At 43.4% G+C, this 21,773-nt stretch overlaps 1 protein-coding gene across 1 annotated transcript; it reads right to left on the reverse strand.

Moving 5' to 3' along the window:
* Positions 1-404: 404 nt before the first annotated feature.
* Positions 405-19,169, reverse strand: pdik1l (PDLIM1 interacting kinase 1 like). The gene is made up of 3 exons (XM_030740337.1): positions 19,036-19,169; positions 13,403-13,698; positions 405-4,723 (listed from the first exon to the last, which is right to left on the reverse strand). Exons 2-3 carry the CDS (start codon positions 13,685-13,687, stop codon positions 3,983-3,985), a joined length of 1,026 nt encoding a protein of 341 aa, XP_030596197.1. The 5' UTR covers positions 13,688-13,698; positions 19,036-19,169; the 3' UTR covers positions 405-3,982.
* Between the last annotated feature and the right edge of the window lie 2,604 nt (positions 19,170-21,773).

The raw sequence follows: 21,773 nt of genomic DNA on the forward strand, positions 1-21,773 counted from the left end.
ACCTTGTTCATCCTGTACAGTATTTACACATGTGCAAAGGAACTGAATGTAATAAATCAGATGGTGAATACCCCACACCAAGCATTCGTTTGGCAAATGGCACGAATGCCTCTCTCTCATCTAGAAGAAGAAATCTGGCCGGAAATGACTCTACCCATCATCCTCTGCTCTTCTTAGAGCTCGGACGATACGGGTGACCTAATTCGAGTCCCAACATTCTTGAAGCGAAAGCAACATTGCCCAAGTATTGTAATACTGATTTTGTGGTATTGCTAGTTGTACCAAAAGCATCCATCCTAGTGTCAAAATGAATCATGACAGTAAATCAAGCTATTAGAGCTTTAAAAAAAAAGGGGGGGGGGGGGGGGGGGGGGGGGGGGGGGGGGGGGGGGGGGGGGGGGGGAAGGTCATCTAGCAAAAAAAAAAGTGCAACAAGCTTGGAGGTGGGGATTTTCTGCCAGTTTGAGAGCTGTGAAGCAATCCAAGATTTGTGAACTTTTAAGGTCTTTTAAAAAAAAAAAAAAAAAAAAAGGAGAAGCGCAGGCATTATGTATGACCTGAAAGGCAAAAGGGGTCCCGAGCATGATCCTGTGCCAAGTGCTGCAACAGCTTAATAGGCTTAGAATTAGCCTGTCAGGAGCATGAAGAAAAGGATTACTGTAAGACCCAGAGCCAAAGGAAATGAGGAGCAGTGACACAGTGAGAGGAGATCAAGTTAAACACATACAACACACAACAGAATTATGCGTCAAAGAAAAGAGAAAAAGCAGAACATCCTCCGGCTCATGGAGGATGGCATCTGCTGACGTTCTCTCTTGCTTCTTCCCTGAAGGTGAGAGGTGCAGCGTGCATAACTAACAGCGCTGGCTGACATTGTGCTCAGCCTGGTAAACAAAGACCTACGTGGTTATCACACCCAATCCAGACTCAGACAGCTCCACCACATAATGCAGTAGGTAGTTATGAACAATATAAACTATTAAGAAAGAAAAAAAAAAGTGCTTCGCTCCATTCATCACCCCTTTTACAAATCAGGTCTGAACATGTGTGAGTACTTATGTCACCACTATTAGAACATGAGCAGCTCTAACTTCACATAATTGATTTTTCTAAGCAACACTGGGATTTGTGTCAAGTTTATTTGCTTAGCACATGCGGGGGAGTCGCTCCACAAAGTTCCAGCTTGGTTCTTTCTGAAGGATCATTCTGATTTATTACAATTTGGGATGAATTTTCATTATTATGGACATTATTTCTATTGGCTATGATAACCCTGCCCTGGCTCAGGTCATCAAAAAACAGACATACCAAAGTAGGTAAGAACAGAAGTAATCATTACCATTAATGATGGCTGTGTTCCATCTGTGTCAGTCACAATAAATAGTTTGTAAATGTGCCAACAGCTTATTCAGAAAACCACTTTTTGAGGGTAAAACTCAACGTGAGCACCTGTAATTACAGGTTGGAATATGAGATACTATATAGACTCTGATTTACTGATTTACTAAAGAAGGAGCACTAAGCTGATTTTCCAAATGTTACAAAATATTTAATACTATACCTTAGTGTGGCAGTTTTATATCTAAATGACTTTGGCTGGCATTACAAGTTGATCTGCAGTGCCTGCGTTTGCTGACATAATTAGTTGTAGACACCAGAGGCCACAAATTGATTGGTAGTTGACTGTAATTGGACTACTTTCAGCTGACTGGCTATGACCAGTAACCAGCTGATAAGGCTCAGATGTGATTCTTTGCTAATTATCCTGGGCTACAGCTTCATGTTCACCTCTTTGAAAATGTAATGCAGACCCCCCCCCCCCCCCCGTTATTCAGGCGTTAGCTACCACAACGGATCGCTATGACCACAGTCTGCTAGCTAGTGCTGCCTTTAATACTAGCAATTGTTTGGTACAGAGGGGACAGATGTATGCAGTTATGCAGTTTTTTCCCCTCTTTTTAATATTAATTAATGCTCATTAACAAGTATATCTTATCCAATTTGTCAATTAATCGATGGAATAATCAATATAATACTTGATTACTAAAATAGTTGATTGTTGCAGCCCTAAACTGTTCCGTTCTAAAGTCTTCCCTTTTTTATTACTGTTTTTTATTATTTGTACAAAACGTTCTGTGCACTAACCTGGAGAATTAATTTAGGAATTTGCATGTTTCTGCAGTTTTTAAGAATATGTAAAACTTATTAAATGGCCAGTTTGGTTTTCGATTTTTACTTTTTTTTGTGGCACAAGCTGAAATTTACATAGTTGTTTAAAAGGAGCCCCCGCCCCCCAAAAAATTCAGTGCAGGTTCTCACAGATGACATTGTACTCGATCACTCTGAATGCTCAGTAAGTGCTATAATAATGCAGTGTTTTATCATACACGTATTCATGCACCATTGCTTTTGAGTACTGAAAGTTAAACTAAGTTTCTTGCAACTGATTACAGAATATATTATATTCAAAATCTGTGTCGCTTGTCATGACTTTCAATACCGAATCGGTCTGATTGATTACAATTAAGTTTACCGTCAGGCTTGCACACATTTAGATGCATTAAAATGATTGCATATAACGTGCCGACAAACCATGACAGCAGCCTAATCCCAGACATTGTTTAAAAGTGGCATTTTTTTTTTAAACAGTGCAATGTACATAATTAGGAACAATGCCTTTAGACTGATCAGAGATCTGTTCGTCCTCTGCAATGTGGATAACCAACCAGCTTTATCACAAGAGCCTCAAATATTAAATGTAACTTCTTACCCTGTCTTGTCCTTTTTCTGTACCGGTCCCTGATATCTGTCTAAAGTCAGGTCACATCAGTGTAAAGATTACCCATGCCTAAATGACACTTTAATAATAAAGTGAAGCTAAAATGTCAGAAATCCAGTCTAAAAGGGGTTTCAGGGAGATCCACAAAAATTGGGACAAACTTGTAATTAACCTGAATGATCCTTTAGGCTCTGTGCCTCACTGACTGGATTAAGTGCTTCATGGCTGAAAGTGTTTAAGGCTCTATGTAAATAAAGGGGACCACTCTCCATCGTTATACATTCTGGTCAATTGGTCAGGCGTGTGTCTGGAACCAGTCAATTTATCTTAATGTTTGCAACATGCAGATACTCCCAACCACAAGCCCCTGCTGGCTTGACACTTGCTGATTAAAAAAAAAAGAAGAAGAAAAAAAGTCCTCCACCCATGCACCAATAAAGCAGCTGTCAGGGGAAAAAAGTTACCTTCAAGCACCAATAAGCAAAACTGCCCTCGACAGTTGACTTTTGTCTTCAAATACCATCATGCTGTATGTTATTAATACCTGAGCGTTCAGGGCATATTTGTATTTGATGTCATAATAGACTCCAATCTTCATGTAAATACTGTAGATTGTAATGCTGGTGGTAATACCCAGGTAGAAATCAGTTTTATGTCAGGTTCTGTCAAAGCCACAAATGGCTTCATAGCAACATTCAACATGATGAGGTGACTGGATTTTAGTATTGGCCCTTTGGGTAAATGTTTTCTGAAGAACAAAAAAAAAAATCAATCACAGGATGATGTCTCATATTGCATTTCGTAATTAGCACCGAGTCTTGGGTGGCATTTGGAGACAAAGGGTTTAACTGTCCTTTCTAATTAAAAGCAGGAGTTCTAGGGTCATTTTGCTCTTCCATCATGCTTGAGTGATATGTGAAATGAGGAAGTGGAAGCTGTGATGTGATTAGCCTGAGACTAGGCTGCAGTTTAGAGCAGCAGCAGCGGACCTTACATCTCCCCTCTTCAATATAAAGACATAGAACATGGGTGCTTTGAACAGTGGATGAAGTATAATCAATATTACAACCAATGATGACTATTCTCTGTTCCCTAGTTAAAAACTGTAACTCCCCATTATGTGACCATCTTTGTTAACAGTAGTTGATGAGAATGTGTCCATGTGCTTGATGGGCTGAGTTTGTGGTGATGTTTGCTCGTCAATCACGTGTCCCAGTCAAGCTCTCTGCAAGCGATACGGACCAGTCTGAGCTCCAGTTCAACGGCGTCCGGACGTTCCTGAGGGTTGGCCGACAGCATCTCCCTGATCAGCTGCTTCATGTGGCTGTTCATGCTCTTTTTCCGGGCAGGGATCAGCAGCTCCATCTTTGGGTTCTCTAACAGAGCCTCTCCTAGTGGTACAATCTCTGAGCCCTGCTGCACGTAGCTCCCCAGCAGCTCCTTCTGAGTCTCCACGTCCACAAAGGTGATGCGCTCCACCATGGCCCAGATAATCACCCCCAGGGCGAAGATATCGGCCTTGGCCGTGTAGTGACCTTCCCAGACCTCCGGGGCCATGTAGAAGTCTGTTCCACAAGCTGTGGACAGGAAGCACTTGTTGACGCTGGCTGGCTCCTCAGGGTTGAGCCCGGAAGTAGAACAGACCTTGCTCAGGCCAAAGTCAGCCACTTTGAGGGTGGGCTCGGACGACCCGGCCGGCGTGCAGGCCTGGGAGATGAGGATATTGTCTGGTTTGAGGTCACGGTGTATGATCTGGTTACGGTGCAGGAAAGCAAGGGCGCTGCCCAGCTGCAGCATAAAGCTGGTGTTGGTCTTGCGGCTAGGTTTGCGGGACAGCAAGTAGGCATTCATGTCGCCCCCATCACAGAAGTCCATAACAAACCACAAATAGTAGGCACAGCATGGGTCAAAGGTGATCTCCCCCTTCAAAGATGTCTCCACAAGCTGCAGAAGAAACACAGAAGAAGAAAAGCATGTATACATATATATTTTAAATAGTGCTGGATCACACCACGGTTACATCAGCCACTCACGCCAAACGCCCATCTACATTTAAAACAGCCTGGGCCCTAGGGTTGGCTTAAGTTATAAATTATACCTTTTTATATTTATATAATTTATAATTTATTAACACACAGTTCTGCAGTCTTAAGGAGTTACATTTTCCTCCCCTAACTGAAAAATGTTGCCCCGTCTAAGTATTCAGAATATGTTTGTCTATCACGTCCATTCATAGGACCGTCTTTTCAATCAAAGCCATCTGAGGGGGTGCACTTCTTTTTTCCCCATCACAGAACAGAAATTAATTTAATCTCCCTTTGACACCAGACAAGAAACTCATTGCATTTCTCACTGAATTAAAGCTAACTGGGATGCCTCTCTGGACTTTGTGTGGTGGCAGTTATGTTACCAGTTAGTGAAAATGCTGACATGGCAGTTGAAATAGAGGTACTTGTAAGTATTGACAATCAGTTAAGGTGAACCTTGATTGGAAAAAAAAAATGGATTTATGTTATCATTTTTTCACTATATAATCTATTTCTGAGAAAATTCTGGTTAATACATTCAGTGTTTGGAGCATTTTAGATGCAATGGTTTAAGCCATGGTTGTAACAGTACACAAAATTCACTGATAGTTGTTTCCTTCAGAATTCGTTCACACACTTTGGGTAAAGACAATAAAACTGACAACTCTCAAGTATAAAAATCTCAAGCCCATTTTAAAATATCCAGTAATACAAGTGCAATACATGCAGTATTATTTAAATTAACTATTAAATTTGAATTAATTCGTCATCGCTAAAGACACAGCATTGCAGTCTGAATAAACTTTACTGGAACTATCAATTCATTTCTGGCTCTCTTCTACAGCATGTCTTTTGTCCTGTCTTCCTCCACTCACCTCCAATCGGCAGATGGCTGCCCCTCCCTGAGCCTGGTTCTGCTGGGAGTTTTTCCTTCCCACTGTCACCGAGTGCTCGCACATAGGGGGGGGTCATCTGATTGTTGGGATTTTCTCTGTATTACTGTAGGGTCTCTACCTTGGAATATAAAGCATCGTGCGGTGACTGCTGTTGTGATTTGGAGCTATATAAATAAAACTGAACCGAATTCATTACAGTGTAGCCGTCTCCCCTAATTGTTTGCCTTTTCTGCTGTCCCTCTCTCTGCCCTTTCCTCTTTCCCCTCACTCCTAACCAGTCACGACAGATGGCCATCCCTCCCTGAGCATTCTGTTAGAGGTTTCTTACTGTTAAAAAGGGAGCTTTTCCTTCCCACTGTCATTAATGCTACTTTTCCACTGCCGAGGTGCTGGTGCCGGTTTCAGTGAACCGGCAAAACACTTAAGAACGGGCCCGCGTTTCCACCGCGCCTCGTGAACTGATCTTTTACGTATGAGTGTGGGAGGGTCCTCGTCTGGACACGGAAGCCAAAGACCGCAAACGTGGGAGAACACGCTCCCCTTTCTTGTGCTGCAAACATAGTTTACAGTCCAAACCAAACTACTGCAGCATCTGTGTGCAGCACAGAGGTGAACACAGACAGCGATAACCAGCAAGACGACAAGTACGCACTTTGTGTCCTTTTATCTGACATGAACTGATACAAAGCAGCAAGTTCAGCCTTAGAGCCCAACCTAATTCACAGCTGTGAAAATCGCTTCACTTTTCTCATGTAATACACATGTAATATGGTAGAAAACTTGATGTTGAGATGGCAGAGTCACGCCCTTCTGCCGCTTTCGTCACGCGTTCTTGGTTCGAGACCAACTAGCCTGCGAGGCCTGAGTTGAACAGAGTACGTTCGCAGTGGAAAAAAAACGCTGAATGGTTCAAATACTGGCACTGGCACCCCGTCAGGGGAAAAGCGGCCTAAGTGCTTGCTCATAGGGGATCATGTGATTGCTGGCGTTTCCTACTAATATTGTGGAGTCTTTGCCATACAATATAAAGGTGCTTGGAGGTGAGTGTTATAGTGAATTGGCACTATATAAATAAAACTGCATTGAATTGAACTGAATTGAAGTTTGACCACCTCTATAAAAGCAGAGGTTTTGGCAGCTTGTTGGTCTGGAGCATTCAGGAATGCCACGCTGCCAGGAGGGGATGGCCCAGCAAATTCACCCCAACATTAGGCCGTGCAATGCTCAGAGAAATTGCAAAAAACCCAAAAGCTGCATCTCAGAGTCTGCAGACCTCAGTTAGCATTTTTAAATGTTAAGTCCATAAGCATGCAATTCAAAAACAACTAAACAAGTATGACTTGTTTGGAAGTTACCAGGAGAAAGCAGCGCTCTCTAAAAAGAACATCACAGCAAACAATGGAACAATGTCCTTTGGACAGACAAGGCCAATGTGGAGATGTTTGGCCATAATGCACAACACCACATTGAAAACTAAACACAGCCTATCAGCAGAAATACTTCATACCAACTGTCAAGTGCAGTGGTAGCGGGGTGATGATTTGGGCTTGTTTTCTAACCACAGGGCCCTGCACAGCTTGCAGTCATTAAGTTGACCACAAACTCTTCTGTATACCAAAATATTCTAGAGTTAAATGTGAGGCCATCTGCCTGACAGTTAACGCTTAACCAAAAATGGTTCATGCAACAAGACAGTGATCCCAAGCACACCAACAAATCTACAGCAGAATGGCTAAAACAGAAAACAATCAAGGCCCAGTCAAAGTTGTGACCTCAACCCAACTGAAATGCTGCAGCAGGACTTTAGAGATATAAACAAACCCCAATGAACTGTAAAGGAAAGTGGCCCAAAAGCTTCAATATTTTTTTTTTCTAACTGCTTACAAAGAGATGATACCATCTGGTGCTGGAAACGTTCCCGTCCTTTGCTGTTAGGTGGCACAGTGGTTCTAGGTTAAAAACCTTAATGGGGCCTTTTTCTGTGTGAGCTTTCTTCAGGTGCTCAAGTTTTCCTCCCACAGTCCAAAAGATCACTGCAGGCACTAAATTATTTATAACTTTAACAAATATTTAATCAATGATGTTAGTCAGTAAGTTTCATTACAAGATTAAGACTTCAGATGTGCAATTACAGAAAGCAGGTTAAATAGAAAAAAAGGCAGAAAAAAAAGGGCAGTAAGGTGGAAGGATTTAAAGCTGTGAACTGAACAAGTGCCACTCAAGTTATATGAGCACAGTGTCAGCTGTCCAACTACCTGTGACAGCTTTTAACATCCCAGCTGAAATACTTAAAATGTACTGTTCATGCATAAAAAAATACACTTATCACATGCAATGAAGCTACTGATGCCTTACAGCAAAACAAATGTTCTGAATTTTGCAGTAGGGAATTCCTAGTGGAAATCCTGATTTAAACAAATGGATGCCAATTGTTTGACATGCCTCTAGCCAAGAAATCCACTACTCAAAAACAATAGATGCAAATTATCCTACAGTTGGTGTAGTCAGATAATTCTACCCCATTATTACTCACTCTACTGTAAGCGTGTCCTGGAACATTACAGAGCAATTATAAAAATAAAAAAAAAACAGGGGGAGCTGGAATAAAAGGATTCTTGGAAGGTTTCCAGTGCTAGCACTGCAGAAAAACTGAATGAATAGTTTCACAATAGCCCTGTGAGCTGCTTATAGGTGCTAATCAGGCCTGTGAGGCCGCCATCAGACAGCAGAATGGCACTGTGACATGACAGGTTACCGAGAGGTTGACTGGAAATAAGGGCCTTCAAACCGCTCCAAAACCTCAATCTGAAAGTACATTCATGCAACAGTGGGACCACAGACAACAGATTCCAACAGTGACAATGCCAGCCCTTCAGCCAACCCACAATAAGCAGCGCAGCACGCATGCAGAGAAATCACAGATATCCAGTCTCACCTAACTGCAATAAGTTTATGTAACAAACCCAAAGGTTGCCACTTATGACTCGTCTTGTATTTAGAGTTGTCATAAATACATAAATAAATAAAACACAATTGATAATCCAATACTAATCCATAGTAAAAATTTAAACTAAACAGAAACATTGTGCAGTAACCAGTTAGTTCACCCCCTTCAATGTAAACTAACTAAAATAATCTTTTTGTTGCTTTAAAGCAGCAGCAGCAGCCCTGCTGTTTTAGCTCAGCTTTCACAGGACTCCATGCAGTCCTGTGAAAAACTAAGTACACCCCAATGATTCAGTAGATTGTAGCACCACCTTTAGCAGCAAAAACTTGATGAAATTGTTTCCTATAGGATTTTATGAATCTCTTTCATCATTCTGGAGGAATTTCTGGCCCACTCTTCTTTACAATTTAGCCTCAGTTTGTTCGAGTTTGCATGCATTAGTTTTCTTTTTAAAAAAAAACTGTTATTAAGCCTATTGCTTATATTTTCCCAATCTTTATATATTTTTTGTCATTTTCCCCATGGTATCAGAAATGGTAATGGGTATTTTTGTGGATATCGATATCAAGTCTGAAATTTTAGTATTGTGCCAACACTGGAGTTGCCAGGCAGGAGGAAAAGAGGAAGACTACACAGAAGGTTTATGGATATACAGGTGCTGTCATAATGTAAGAATATCACGAAAAAGTTGATTTATTTCAAATGTTTATTTCTTTTAATTTTGATGATTATAACTGACAACTAATGAAAACCCCAATATATGAATTACTGAAATAAATCAACTTTTTCATGATATTCTAATTTTATGACCAGCACCTGTACTTGTGAGGAATGAATAATTATTATTTGTAATTATTTGTGTGGATTGTTTTTTCTTGCACTTGACTTTTGAACTAAATATAGTTCCACAGGAAACGAATGCCTTTTCGTTCATGACAAACAGGTTTTCCCTCCCAATGGTCTGAGGAGACTGAAGAAGCTCTGAGAGACTGCTTTAGCTCCACTGTGTGGGAAGAGCTTTGTGCCCCTCATGGGGAGGACATCGACAGCATCACGGACTGCATCACTGATTACATCAATTTCTGCGTGGAAAACACTGTGCCCACCAGGAGGGTACGGTGTTTTTCAAACAACAAACCCTGGATCAACTCTGAAATAAAGGCTCTCCTGAAGGAGAAGAAGAGAGCCTTTAGATCAGGAAATAAGGAGGAGCTGAGAGCCGTGCAGAAGGATCTGAGAAGGAAAATCAGGGATGGAAAAAACATCTACAGGAAGAAGATGGAGGACCAGCTACAGCAGAGCAACATCAGTGGGGTTTGGAGGAGCTTGAACTCAATTTCAGGCCACAAACCAAGCCCTAGGATTGTGGGAGACTTAGAGTGGGTGAACAACCTGAACCAGTTCTTTAACAGGTTTGACCAGCCACCCACCCCTCCCCCAGCCCAGTCCCCCCTGCTGTCAGCCCCACCATCTTTAATGACTGCCAACCTTTCTTCTTCTTGGGACCTCACACCTCTCAGCTCTCAGCCATCACCCACCCCCTTCACTTCTGAGGACTCCATCTCACAACCCCCATCCCCCACCTCCATCTTGTCCCTCTCAACTCATCATGTGAGGAAGGAGCTACGTAAGATCAAGGTGCGAAAGGCTGCTGGTCCAGACGGCATCAGCTCCAGGCTCCTGAGGTGCTGCGCAGATCAGCTGTGTGGCATCATGGGATACATGTTCAACCTGAGCTTGAAGCTGGGGAAAGTACCACAACTGTGGAAGACCTCCTGTGTGGTACCGGTACCAAAGACCAAACATCCAAAGGATCTTAGCAGCTACAGGCCGGTAGCCCTGACATTGCATCTAATGAAGACCCTCGAGAGGCTGGTCCTCAACCATCTACGCCTCATGGTGTCGTCTCCGTTGGACCCGCTGCAGTTCGCCTACCGGCCTGGCATCGGGGTGCATGACGCCATCATCTACCTCCTGCACCGAGCTCTGACCCACCTGGAGAAGCCTGGAAGCACTGTGAGGATCATGTTCTTTGATTTCTCCAGTGCTTTTAACACCATCCAGCCAGGACTTCTGAGAGACAAGCTGGAACTGTCAGGAGTGGACCACCACATCTCCGAGTGGATACTGGACTACCTCACTGACCGCCCACAGTACGTGAGGACACAGGGCTGTGTCTCTGACAGGCTGGTCTGCAGTACGGGGGCCCCACAGGGAACTGTGCTGGCACCGTTCCTCTTCACCCTCTACACTGCAGACTTCTCCATCAACTCCCCACGCTGCCATCTGCAGAAGTTCTCTGACGACCCTGCCATAGTTGGCCTCATCACAGGTGAGGATGACTCAGAGTACAGACAGTGGACTCAGGACTTTGTGGACTGGTGCCAGCGGAACCACCTCCTGATCAACGCCGCTAAAACCAAGGAGCTGGTGGTGGATTTCCGCAGGCGCAGACCCACCACACGGACACCGGTGAACATCCAGGGTGTGGACATTGAGATAGTGGACTCTTATAAGTACCTGGGTGTTCACCTAAACAATAAACTGGACTGGACTCATAACACTGATGCGCTCTACAGGAAGGGTCAGAGCAGACTCTACCTGCTGAGAAGGCTGAGGTCTTTTGGAGTGCAGGGGACACTCCTGAAGACCTTCTATGACTCTGTGGTGGCATCAGCCATCTTCTATGCAGCAGTAGGTTGGAGCAGCAGCTTGTCTACAGCTGAGAGGAAGAGGATAGACAAGCTCATCAGGAAAGCCAGCTCTGTCCTAGGATGTCCTCTCGACTCAGTGCAGGTGGTGGGAGACAGAAGGACTCTGACCAAAATAACATCACTGATGGACAAGGTCTCCCATCCCATGCATGAAACTGTTGCTGAGCTGGAGAGCTCCTTCAGTGACAGACTGCTGCATCCTAAATGCACAAAGGAGCGTTACCGTAGATCCTTCCTCCCAGCAGCTGTAAGACTTTATAATCATCACTGCTCCCAACAAAAACCACAATAACCTACACAATGTAGGATAATATATAATATACTGTAAATAGTCCGGCCTGTTAAGGTTCAACACACAGGCACATCATGTACATTGTATATAGTGTTATTATTAGTAGTATTAAGGTTAATCTTGTTTGTTGATTTTATATATATTCTTTTCTTAATAGTGTAAATTATTATATCTTTATTTATATTTATAATAACTGCGGCTGCTGTTACACCCAAATTTCCCCTCTGTGGGACAATAAAGGCTGTTTCTTCTTCTTCTTCAATTGCTCCCTATTTGATTTAGGCCATTTCCCCAGTGATGTACCAAAATAATATCATTACAAGTTTCATTGTAACTCAAATCTGCCTTGCTATGGTTTCATGTAACATCTCCACAAATAACACATGCAACACACGCGCATCAAGGCCTATGCAACCATAGACAGCATTCAGTATGGAAATAGCTTCCAGGTATGAGAAGTGAAGTAAACGCAGAAGTGCTTTAAACCTCCATTCAGCAGAGGATGCTAGAGGTTAATGTGGTTACGCTGCTAACTTAATTTCTTACCATCACTGCTGTTGTTGCAGAACGGGGTCAAAATGATCCCTCCTGGTCCTTCATGCAATTTTTGTTAATTTAAGTGTCATTCTGAGCATTTTGTGGCTTATGTTGTTTTAGAAAATTATAATTAATAACCCAAAAGCAATAATAATAATAATAAGAAGAATTAATAGTAGTAGTAGTACTGTTCATTTTAAAGTCTTGGGAGTTAAATTTCCCAAGACAACCAGAACATATTTAGATACAAAAATATTGATAAATCACTGCTTTGCATGTGAAATGTTCAGGCAGTATTTCCACACTGGTTTGTGTGTACACACTGTTAGTAAATGAGGGCCATTGTTCCACAAGTCTTGAGGTTTGTTCAGATGCAAACCTCAGCTGTGCCTTCTCCTGGTAGCTCTTCCAAACAAGTCAAACTTGTTCTGTCTCTTTCTAAATGACCTTTAACAGGTCACATGCTAACTGAGGCCTTTAGACTCTGAGATGCAGCTTTTGGGGGTTTTTTCTGCAATTTCTCCAAGCATTGCATGGTCTGACCCTGGACTGAATTTGCTAGAACGTCCTCTCCTGGAAAAATTGTGGCACACCTGAATCCTGCTCCAGACAGCACACTCTCAAAACATCTGCTTTTACAGAGGGGTTCACACTTGCTGATGATCAGTTAATCAAGTGCATTTGTTTAGCAGCACCTGGCTGCTACTTACCCTCTTAATTCCTAGTGAAGCAGTAATGATGTACTTAGTTTTTGCAAGACTGCATAAAGTTCTGCAAAAACTTTTTCATGTGACCGTATACAAGCTTTTCAACTTAAAGAAAACAGACACTTTTACCTGGAAGCAAAAATAAAGTTCCTCAAGAAAAGGTCCATCAGGAAATCATTATTCTAACAGAAATTGAAGTTAAGACTCTCCAGAGTGCTACAATTCACAAGACTTAATCATATTATTATTATTATTAACATTATTATTATTATGCTGGACGGCCCCTCGCTAGTGCTAGTTCTGAAAGTCATTATCAGTTCTCTTTGTTGAATCTTGAAGCAGCTACAAGTGTTGTGAATACAAATAAGACAGATGAGCTAACTAACAAATCAAGCATTCCCTTCATTAATTAGCAAAACAGATGCACCTGTTTGGGATTTTTAAGCTATTTTAAAGTTTTGCATTTCCCATCTTCACTGATAGAATGAGTTTTGTGTCCTCACCTCAAGGTAGAGTGGTGAACTGGAGCCATGGTTCATCCTCTGGGCTAGCTGGTCCCGCTGCAAGATACACTCCTCCAGGTGGATGACATTCGGGTGCTGGCTTTGGATGCTGCTGAGGGCCCAGAATTCCCGAAGGGCCAGTTCCACATTCTCTGGAGAGTGGCAGCGGATCTTTTTCACCGCCACTCGAGCACCTGTGCGCTTCACTACTGCCTCATAGACCACACCGTAACTGCCACGCCCCACCTCCTGGATGAGTTCGTACTTCGGCTGGCTGCTTACCATCCTAGTCCTCACTGTGGAGAGATAATGTGAGAGTTAAGCTCACTTTGAAAGATTTAGTGAGTCTAAAACCACAGTAGTATTTCCCAAAATGATGGACATAGTGACTCACTGTGGACTACAAACCCATTTGTTTCTAAATCCCTATTATGAAGCCTCGTACTAAGTGCTTTCACAATCGATATGATGTTAATGTTAGGTGAATAAGTTAACCAAACCAACTTTGTAACAAATAAAAAACAAAGCAATTATCAGCTGCCACGCCACTGAGTATCTTGCCCCACAGTTCAACTTCACCTTCTGTAAAAGTAGCAACAATAATCCTTGTTCAGCTCTGCAACCTCTCTGAGATCACCACAGCAGCACATAAACCAGTTCTCCCCATCCCTCTGCCCCGACTTTGCAACACCAAAGTAATGCATTAAATAAGATACGCTTTGTCCCAAAACATGGAAAGCAACACAGCTCAATAAAATAAAAACTAAAATCACTAACTATTTAAACTGAAAAGACAAAGTGAAGAGTGCAATAAAAATCTAAACATGATACAGTAAGGGGCTTAAATCTAAAATGAATGCAGGTACTGTGGTATGAGGTGGTTAAGACTGTCTGTATCTCTCCTTGTGGGAGCAGAGCTTAAACAGATGTTAGAGAAAGTGTTCAGCTGCATGCTCAGGAAGTGGTGCAGAATCAATTAATTATCCATCACCACAATCACCACAGTCACAGTCATTTGGATGACTCTTACACCAGCCGATGGAGGAATTCAAACAGTGTGTTGACTCAAACCGGATTCAAAGAGCAGCAATGACAACTTCCCACAGTGAGTAATACACTATACTGCCAAAGTTTTTCACTCGTCTGCCTTCACACGCATATGAACTTGAGTGACATCCCACTCTTAATCCATAGGGTTTAATATATTAAGCCCACCCTTTGCAGCTATAGCAGTTTATGTGAAAGCTTTCCATGAGGTTTAAGAGTGTTTATGGGAATTTATGACCATTCTTCCAGATGCACATTTGTGAGGTCAGAAACTGATGCTGGATGAGAAGGCCTGGCTCAGTCTCTGCTCTAATTCATCCCAAAGGTGCTCCATCAGGTTGAGGTCAGGACTCTGTGCAGGCCAGTCAAGTTCTTCCACACCAAATTCCCTCATCCATGTCTTTATGGACCTGCTTTTTGCACTGCTGTGCAGTCACGTGAAAAGGAAGGGACCATCCCCAAACTGTTCCCACAAAGTTTGGAGCATGAAAGTGTCTCGGTATGCTGAAGCATTAAGAGTTCCTTTCACTGGAACTAAGGGGCCGAACCCAACTCTTAAAAAACAACCCCACACCATAATCCCCCCTCCACCAAACTTTACACTTGGCACAATGCAGTCAGACAAGTACTGTTCTCCTGGCAACCACCAAACCCAGACTCATCCACCAGATTACCAGACGGAGAAACGTGATTCATCGCTCTAGACAACACAACTCCACTGCTCTAGAGTCAAGTGCCAGCGTGGTTAACACCACTGCACCTGACGCTTTGCATTGCACTTGGTGATGTAAGGCTTGGATGCAGCTGCCATGGAAACCCCTTCCATGAAGCTCTCTGCACTGTTCTTGAGGTAATCTGAAGGTCACATGATGTCTGGAGGTCTGTAACAATTGACTGCAAAAATTGGCGACCTCTGCACACTATGCACCTCAGCATCCACTTTATAATTTTACATGGCCTACCACTTTATGGCCCAGCTGCTGTAGTTCCCAATCACTTTTGTTATAATATCACTAACAGTTGACTGCAGAATATACTGACCACCTGAGAGCAACCCATTCTTTCATGCCTAGGTGCTTGATTTTATTCACCTGTGGCCATGGAAATGATTGGGGCACCTGAATTCAATGATTTGTATGTGCAAGTGAATACTTTTGGCAATATAGTGTACATCCACAATCCACAGATGGCAGTTCAATATTCAGGCCACAGAAACGTTCCTTCACAGTAACATCTTTAGGATTACATCACTTTTTAATCCCAATTGGTGCGATTCATCTACACGTCTGCACAGATTAACATCTCTGTCGCCCTGAAAAGTCCTAAACCAGGTAAGGTCACAATGTGGTCCAGGAAGTGTGAAGCTTTGATTATACTCTGCTGCAGACACAGACACAGACAGCTGGAGATGTCACAGTCAAGTCATTCCTGTTATACTTCTTTCAAATCCACCACCTGGGGCGCATGCATAGTTGGTGCATTGTAATTTAAATTCTCTGTGGGTGTGTGGTCACAAAAAACAGACAGGCACACGGACATCAGAACTGACCCTCCGCCGTCTGATGATGAAATATTCGTCACTCTGACCAAAGCAAAGCAGGCAGCAGAACTGTCAGCACAATCACCCTGTTTTTCTTTGTTTGTTTGCTTCTCAGATTCTTTCACACAGGCAACCAAACCATAATTTTCTGCAGCTATCTTAGCTTACATATAACAACCATTGAGCTCTTATCAAATGGCTTGGCAAATAATTCACAGATAATTCAAATAGAATTTAAGCAGCTACAACCAACTCAGAATATCCAATTAATCTAACATTCATGTCACTGAACTGTGGAAGGAAGCCTTTGCAAATGCACCCAGTGACAAGCTGCTACATATAATAAAAGAAAGCAGCTATATCAGCCAGGCCTGTACAATATTAAAACACTGTTCATATTTTTTATAAGGATGTGACCTGCGATAGGTCAGATCAGGCTTTTCCTATAATTTTCTTGGGGCTCTAGGTGCTGAGGTTGCAGTGGTGAGATATGAATACGTCTTTTTCCATTTGATTTTTATTATTCACGTTATTATTATTGTTAGTACATAACTCACAGACAGAAAATGAATAGATGGATGGATATAACTCAACAAATAGGACAGGATTATAATCAATATAACTAAATTTAGTTAAGCGCAGCAAAAGTAAAGATTAAAGCAGTAACGTCATTGCATACACACTCAATAATACAACTGCAAACTGTCAAAGTAAATAAATACTTGTTCTTAACACTGTAATAGCTCAACCAGCGTGCTGTGGTTGTGTATAACAGCAGCGAAGGCTGCAGGCAGCTGCAAACACAGTATTTTACAAACTGTAATATAATAAATAATAAATTATTATCATAATAAATTATTATCATCATCATTATAAATCATTGGCCTACACACCACAAAAAAGCAGTTTTAACTTTTAACTTTCAATTAAAAACAACCACATGAGGGAATCTGAATAGCACACCTGAGGGGTGTACTAGGAACGAAGCTAAACACAGTCAGGCTCTCTTTGCGTTAGCTGGCTCAACAAAACCTAAAACCCCAGTTAGAGATAACGGGTATCAACTTTCTCTGTTAAGCAGGGGTTTCTGCTTCAGGCTCTGTGGGCACTCACATAAAAAGGGGCGTGTCAGAGGTAATATGTCTCTACTTCTGCACAAAATGAGCCCCATAAAATTTTATATAAACAGAAAAAAATAACTGTGCAATGCAACACTGTTGCAAATAAAGAAAATAATAAAATAAAGATTAATGCTGCAGAAAATCAATCTGGTCACAGCGCACAGAGTGGTAAATTAAACATTTAAATTCAAGTTAGTTATTTTAACAGTGTGTGCTCTCAGAGGTGTTGTTTATTTCTAAGGTGATGGCTGCACATTAGAGCACTGAAACTTTAAAGTGCATGCACTTCCTGTCCCACAACCTGATAAGGAAGACATGGAAATCGCTTTAGTTTTTTGGGCAGATCAAAGTGAAAGTAATTTGATTGCTTGAACAGGTATTCTGGGTGTGCGTTCTGGCAGCTGCAATTCCAGCAGTGTAAACGAGACTAAGCGGCAGATCAGAACCAACTATATAAACATTTTCTGCATCACCAAATTAATACATCCACATTCCTGTGACAACACCATGCAGAGTTGGAGCTTAATTCAGTTGTGTTTAGTAAACTATGGCTCAACAACTTGCACATGTAAAACATATTTCCCCAGCAGAAAATCTGAAATGCACTGAAAACATGCTGCAAATAAAAGAATCAGTGAAAAACGTGGACCAGGTTACTTTTCAGCATAAATTATCATGTTGATTTTCGTGATACAGAAACTTTAAGCTTAACGTAGCTCACTAAGCCATTTATGCTGCGTAGTAGTCCATCCTTCTGCTCCTTCATAATGCTGCATGTTTGACATATGACAGACAGAGATGTCAACAACACCACATATATCAACCGCAAAAAGCCGCGCGTTAAACTGACCTCACAAACAGGTTTCTCTTACAGGGTTGTTACCCTGCAGGTGAGCTGGCTGGTGAGCAGATTATAAGTATTTTATTGAGTAAAAATACATTTTTATAATAAGAAACCCAAATGTATGCAATCACGACGTTTTTCTATACACCACTATGAAAATGTCATAACTGACAAGGAGTAAATAAATAATAGAACTTTTAATTATAACAATAAATAATTAATGCAATACAGACTCAGCACTATTTTAAATGAAAACTGCTGGTGTGTGAAAGAAAAAGACTGATTTTGTAAATCGGTGTATATTTATTTTCAAGAAAGTTACAACTGAAATATTATTGTAAAAACTGCTTATTTCATTGTTGTTTCACTGCCTAAACTGTTGCTTAAACATGTACATTCGACTTGGAGCAAAACACAAGTTAGCACTGCAACAACTCTGTGTGCCACACCGGGAATGACCGGCGTTAAACACCTGTCTGTGTATCGATAGTCAGTGGACTCATCATAAAACTTCATTTTAAAGGACGTGACAGTGACTGATTCAGAGCTGACGGATGTCTCCTAAAAAGCGAAAGGCAGTCTCTCAGACGGAAGGAACGACAGCCAGCATGCTAAGGGGCTCATTAGACATCCACTTGACTGATTGGCGAAGAGGCTAACTGCTATCTGGCCTGGCTACCGTCAGCTAACGATGTTGTTGCTTAGCTAACGTTAGCTAATCACGTTAACCTCAGCTAACAAAGAGTCCGTATCTGTTCAGCACAATAGACATGAACGGGGAACCGAGCGCATCCAGCTAAGACAAGTTCATGCCTCCTAAACGGCACCAGCACCAGGGCACAGAGGGGGCATGCGTGTTAAGCACAGGATATTGACAGTTTATTGTCCTCTGTGTGTGTGTGTGTGTGTGTATGTGTATGTGTGTTTATGTGTATGTGTATGCGTATGTGTGTCCCATCAAAAATCCAGCCTCAAAACACACACACATGCGAGCTAAGTAGCCACAACAGTCAAGACAATAGTTGATACACAGTAGAAACAACAGTTGTTGGGCCGCGGAATAACATGTTATCAGCCTCACCTTTGAGTCGATTCTCGGGGGTTCATTTGTTGTCTTCTTTACTCTTCCTGGCAGCCATTACCGCCGCGCACGTTCTGCTCGCACAGTCAAACCAAGAAGGTTTTGTCAAACACTGGACGTGAGAGCGCGCAGCTGCTCTGCAGCACAGCGCCGCGGCGGCGACAGAGGGCCGACTTCCGGCCCTACCTTTCAAAATAAACTGTTTCGTTAAGCGCTTGCTTTTTTTTTTTTAAATTGGGACTCAGCAACCCTCTTGAGAAAATCGGCACCCTATATGAGTATATAAATAATGCCATTTATTAAAAATCTATTCTTTAAGAATGGCCTTTTATAAATGTTAAATTTTCAAAGCCTCAAAACACAGTGGTCCAGTACAAGCTGAAAATAACAAAGGAATTACATTAGTAGTAGTAATAGTAGGGGAAAGGGGGGGGGGGGGGGGGGGGGGGGGGGGGGGGGGGGCAGTTTCTTATAAAAAAAAAATAATTAAGTGCACGAAAAATGATAAATTATGAACTCTTGATTAAGTCTTATATATCAAGTGAATCATACTGTAATGATCCATGATGGACGTTATTGCTAAATGTGTGTCACAGTTATTGTTCTCTTTAAGTTAGGTTGTTTTGGGGTTGAACCGGAAGGAGATGTGGGGGGTCGCTCTTGGGAGGGAGGTCTCTCTTTTCTTGTGTGAGTTAGAGTTGGCTGTATCCGGCGAGAGCTGTTCTGTGTGTGTCCGGCCTGATTAAATGGTGTTAGTAACGAAACCTCTGCCTGGTGCTTGGGGGACATAACGGAACGTTACACTGGTGTCAGAAGCTTAAACTACGAACTACCACGCCTGGATCTATTACCAGCGGCTCTGCTCACGGCTCAGGGACACAACTCCCGATTATGCGGAGGAACACTGTTAAGAAGGAGGAGCAGGAGATGGATATCCGACCCGCTCGCAGCGTGAGGGAAGCGGCGCTCCAGCTGGCTGCTGAGGCTGGGTTCTCCCCAGGTTTGTCTCGGCTGGAGGGCCGTTCGCGCCATGATCGCCATTTCGGCGGGACGGAGCGGAGGTCATGTGATGTAAACAATGATGGCAGCGCCCATGCACAGCCGGCTACGGTAAACATAAAGACACCCAAGTTCAGCGGTAAGACGCCGTGGGAAGTGTTTATTGCTCAGTTTGAACTATTAGCTGCTGCAGCTGGCTGGTCTGTCGAACATAAAGCATTGCAATTAGCTCTGTGCCTGTGTGAGGATGCAGCAGCATGCCTGCTGCTGCTGAGTGAAAGAGAGAGGGGAGACTATACTGCTCTAGTTGGGGCACTCCAGAGACGGTTTGGGCAGTATAACCAGCCTGTGCTACTGAGGTCAGAGTTTCACAACAGACGGAGACTGCCTGGAGAACCGCTGCGTATCCTGGCCCATGACATTGAGTGCCTCTGCAGGCGGGCCTATGACAACATGCCCCTTGCAGTGCAGACAGAGCTCGCCCGTGATCAGTTCCTACAGGCCCTCAGTCCCAAAGAGCTCCGTATTCAGACACAGCTTGCTCGCCCAACCACACTCAGTGCAGCTCTGGAGTTGGCGTTGGAGAGGGAGATGCTGACAGGACCTCCTGGAGGGGCTGAGGATTCACCAGTGGTCAGAGCAACATCTGCACCTGCTGAGCGGACGGAGAGGCAGGGGGGACCACACAGCATGACCCAGGCGGCTGCTCTTCAGTCACCTTCTCCCCGTGCTGGCACACGCCACCGACCACAAAGCTGCTGGGGATGTGGACAAGCTGGACATCTCATCAGGCAGTGCCCCAGGTTTGCAGCGGCGCAGGGAAACGGTCAGGGGCCCGTGTAGGTGGGAGTACACGGGCCGTCGTGACCAACACCCCCACACCACCCACATTGTCACCTGGCATGGTCATTACTGTAGGCTGGACCCAAGTTGGTGACTTTTGCCACATTCCGGTGGTGGTTGATGGGGTATCCTGCACAGCACTCCTCGACACAGGGTCCAACACAACACTGGTCCGACCTGACATCATTCCAGCTGGGACTGCCATGCAAACAACCAATGTGCAGCTTAAGACAGTGACTGGTGACCTGGCCCCCATAAAAGGGAGGGGGATGTTTCAGTTTAAGGTTGGAGACCTAACCATGCCTTTTGCTGCCTGGGTGGCTGACGTCCAGGATGCCTGCATCCTGGGGCTGGACTTTTTACGAGCCATTGATGGTGTGCTGGACCTCGGGGAAGGCTGTCTGTTACTCCCGGGAGGAGAGAGGGTGCAGCTTAAACCCCCACCTTTAAACCCATCCCCTGCTGTAATAGCGGCTTGCACCTCGGAGTCCCCTGTATTACCACTAGTTGAACAGCGAACCGATGAAGAGGAGAGGCTGTCAGCAGTGAGAAACGTCTGGTCCAGGAACTGTGAGGGCCTGACTCAGCAGCAGCAAGGAAGTCTATGGCAGGTGCTCTTGGACTTTAAAGACATTTTTGCCCTCACAGAGTGTGATGTAGGCCTGACACACTTGGTGGAACACGTTATTGACACTGGGGATGCTCGTCCTGTTAAAATGCGTCCTCGTCGCCTTCCTCTGGCTCATCAGGAGGCGGCTGACCAAGAACTGCGTGAGATGCTAAAGATGGGCATCATAGAGCCATCTGAAAGTCCCTGGGCATCTGCTGTGGTGATGGTGCCCAAGAAGAACAGTCCACGAATGCGCTTCTGCGTGGACTACAGGCCACTTAATAAA

Source organism: Archocentrus centrarchus, chromosome 11 (assembly GCF_007364275.1).
Source record: "Archocentrus centrarchus isolate MPI-CPG fArcCen1 chromosome 11, fArcCen1, whole genome shotgun sequence".
NCBI lineage: Eukaryota > Metazoa > Chordata > Actinopteri > Cichliformes > Cichlidae > Archocentrus > Archocentrus centrarchus.

Bases quoted from the DNA above. Each gene is read 5' to 3' on its own strand.
- pdik1l (XM_030740337.1), bottom strand. From the start codon at position 13,687: ATGGTAAGCAGCCAGCCGAAGTACGAACTCATCCAGGAGGTGGGGCGT. The intron at 4,724-13,402 runs GTGAGGACACAA...TTTCTTCTGCAG, and splicing joins GTTCACCACTCTACCTTGAG to CTTGTGGAGACATCTTTGAA.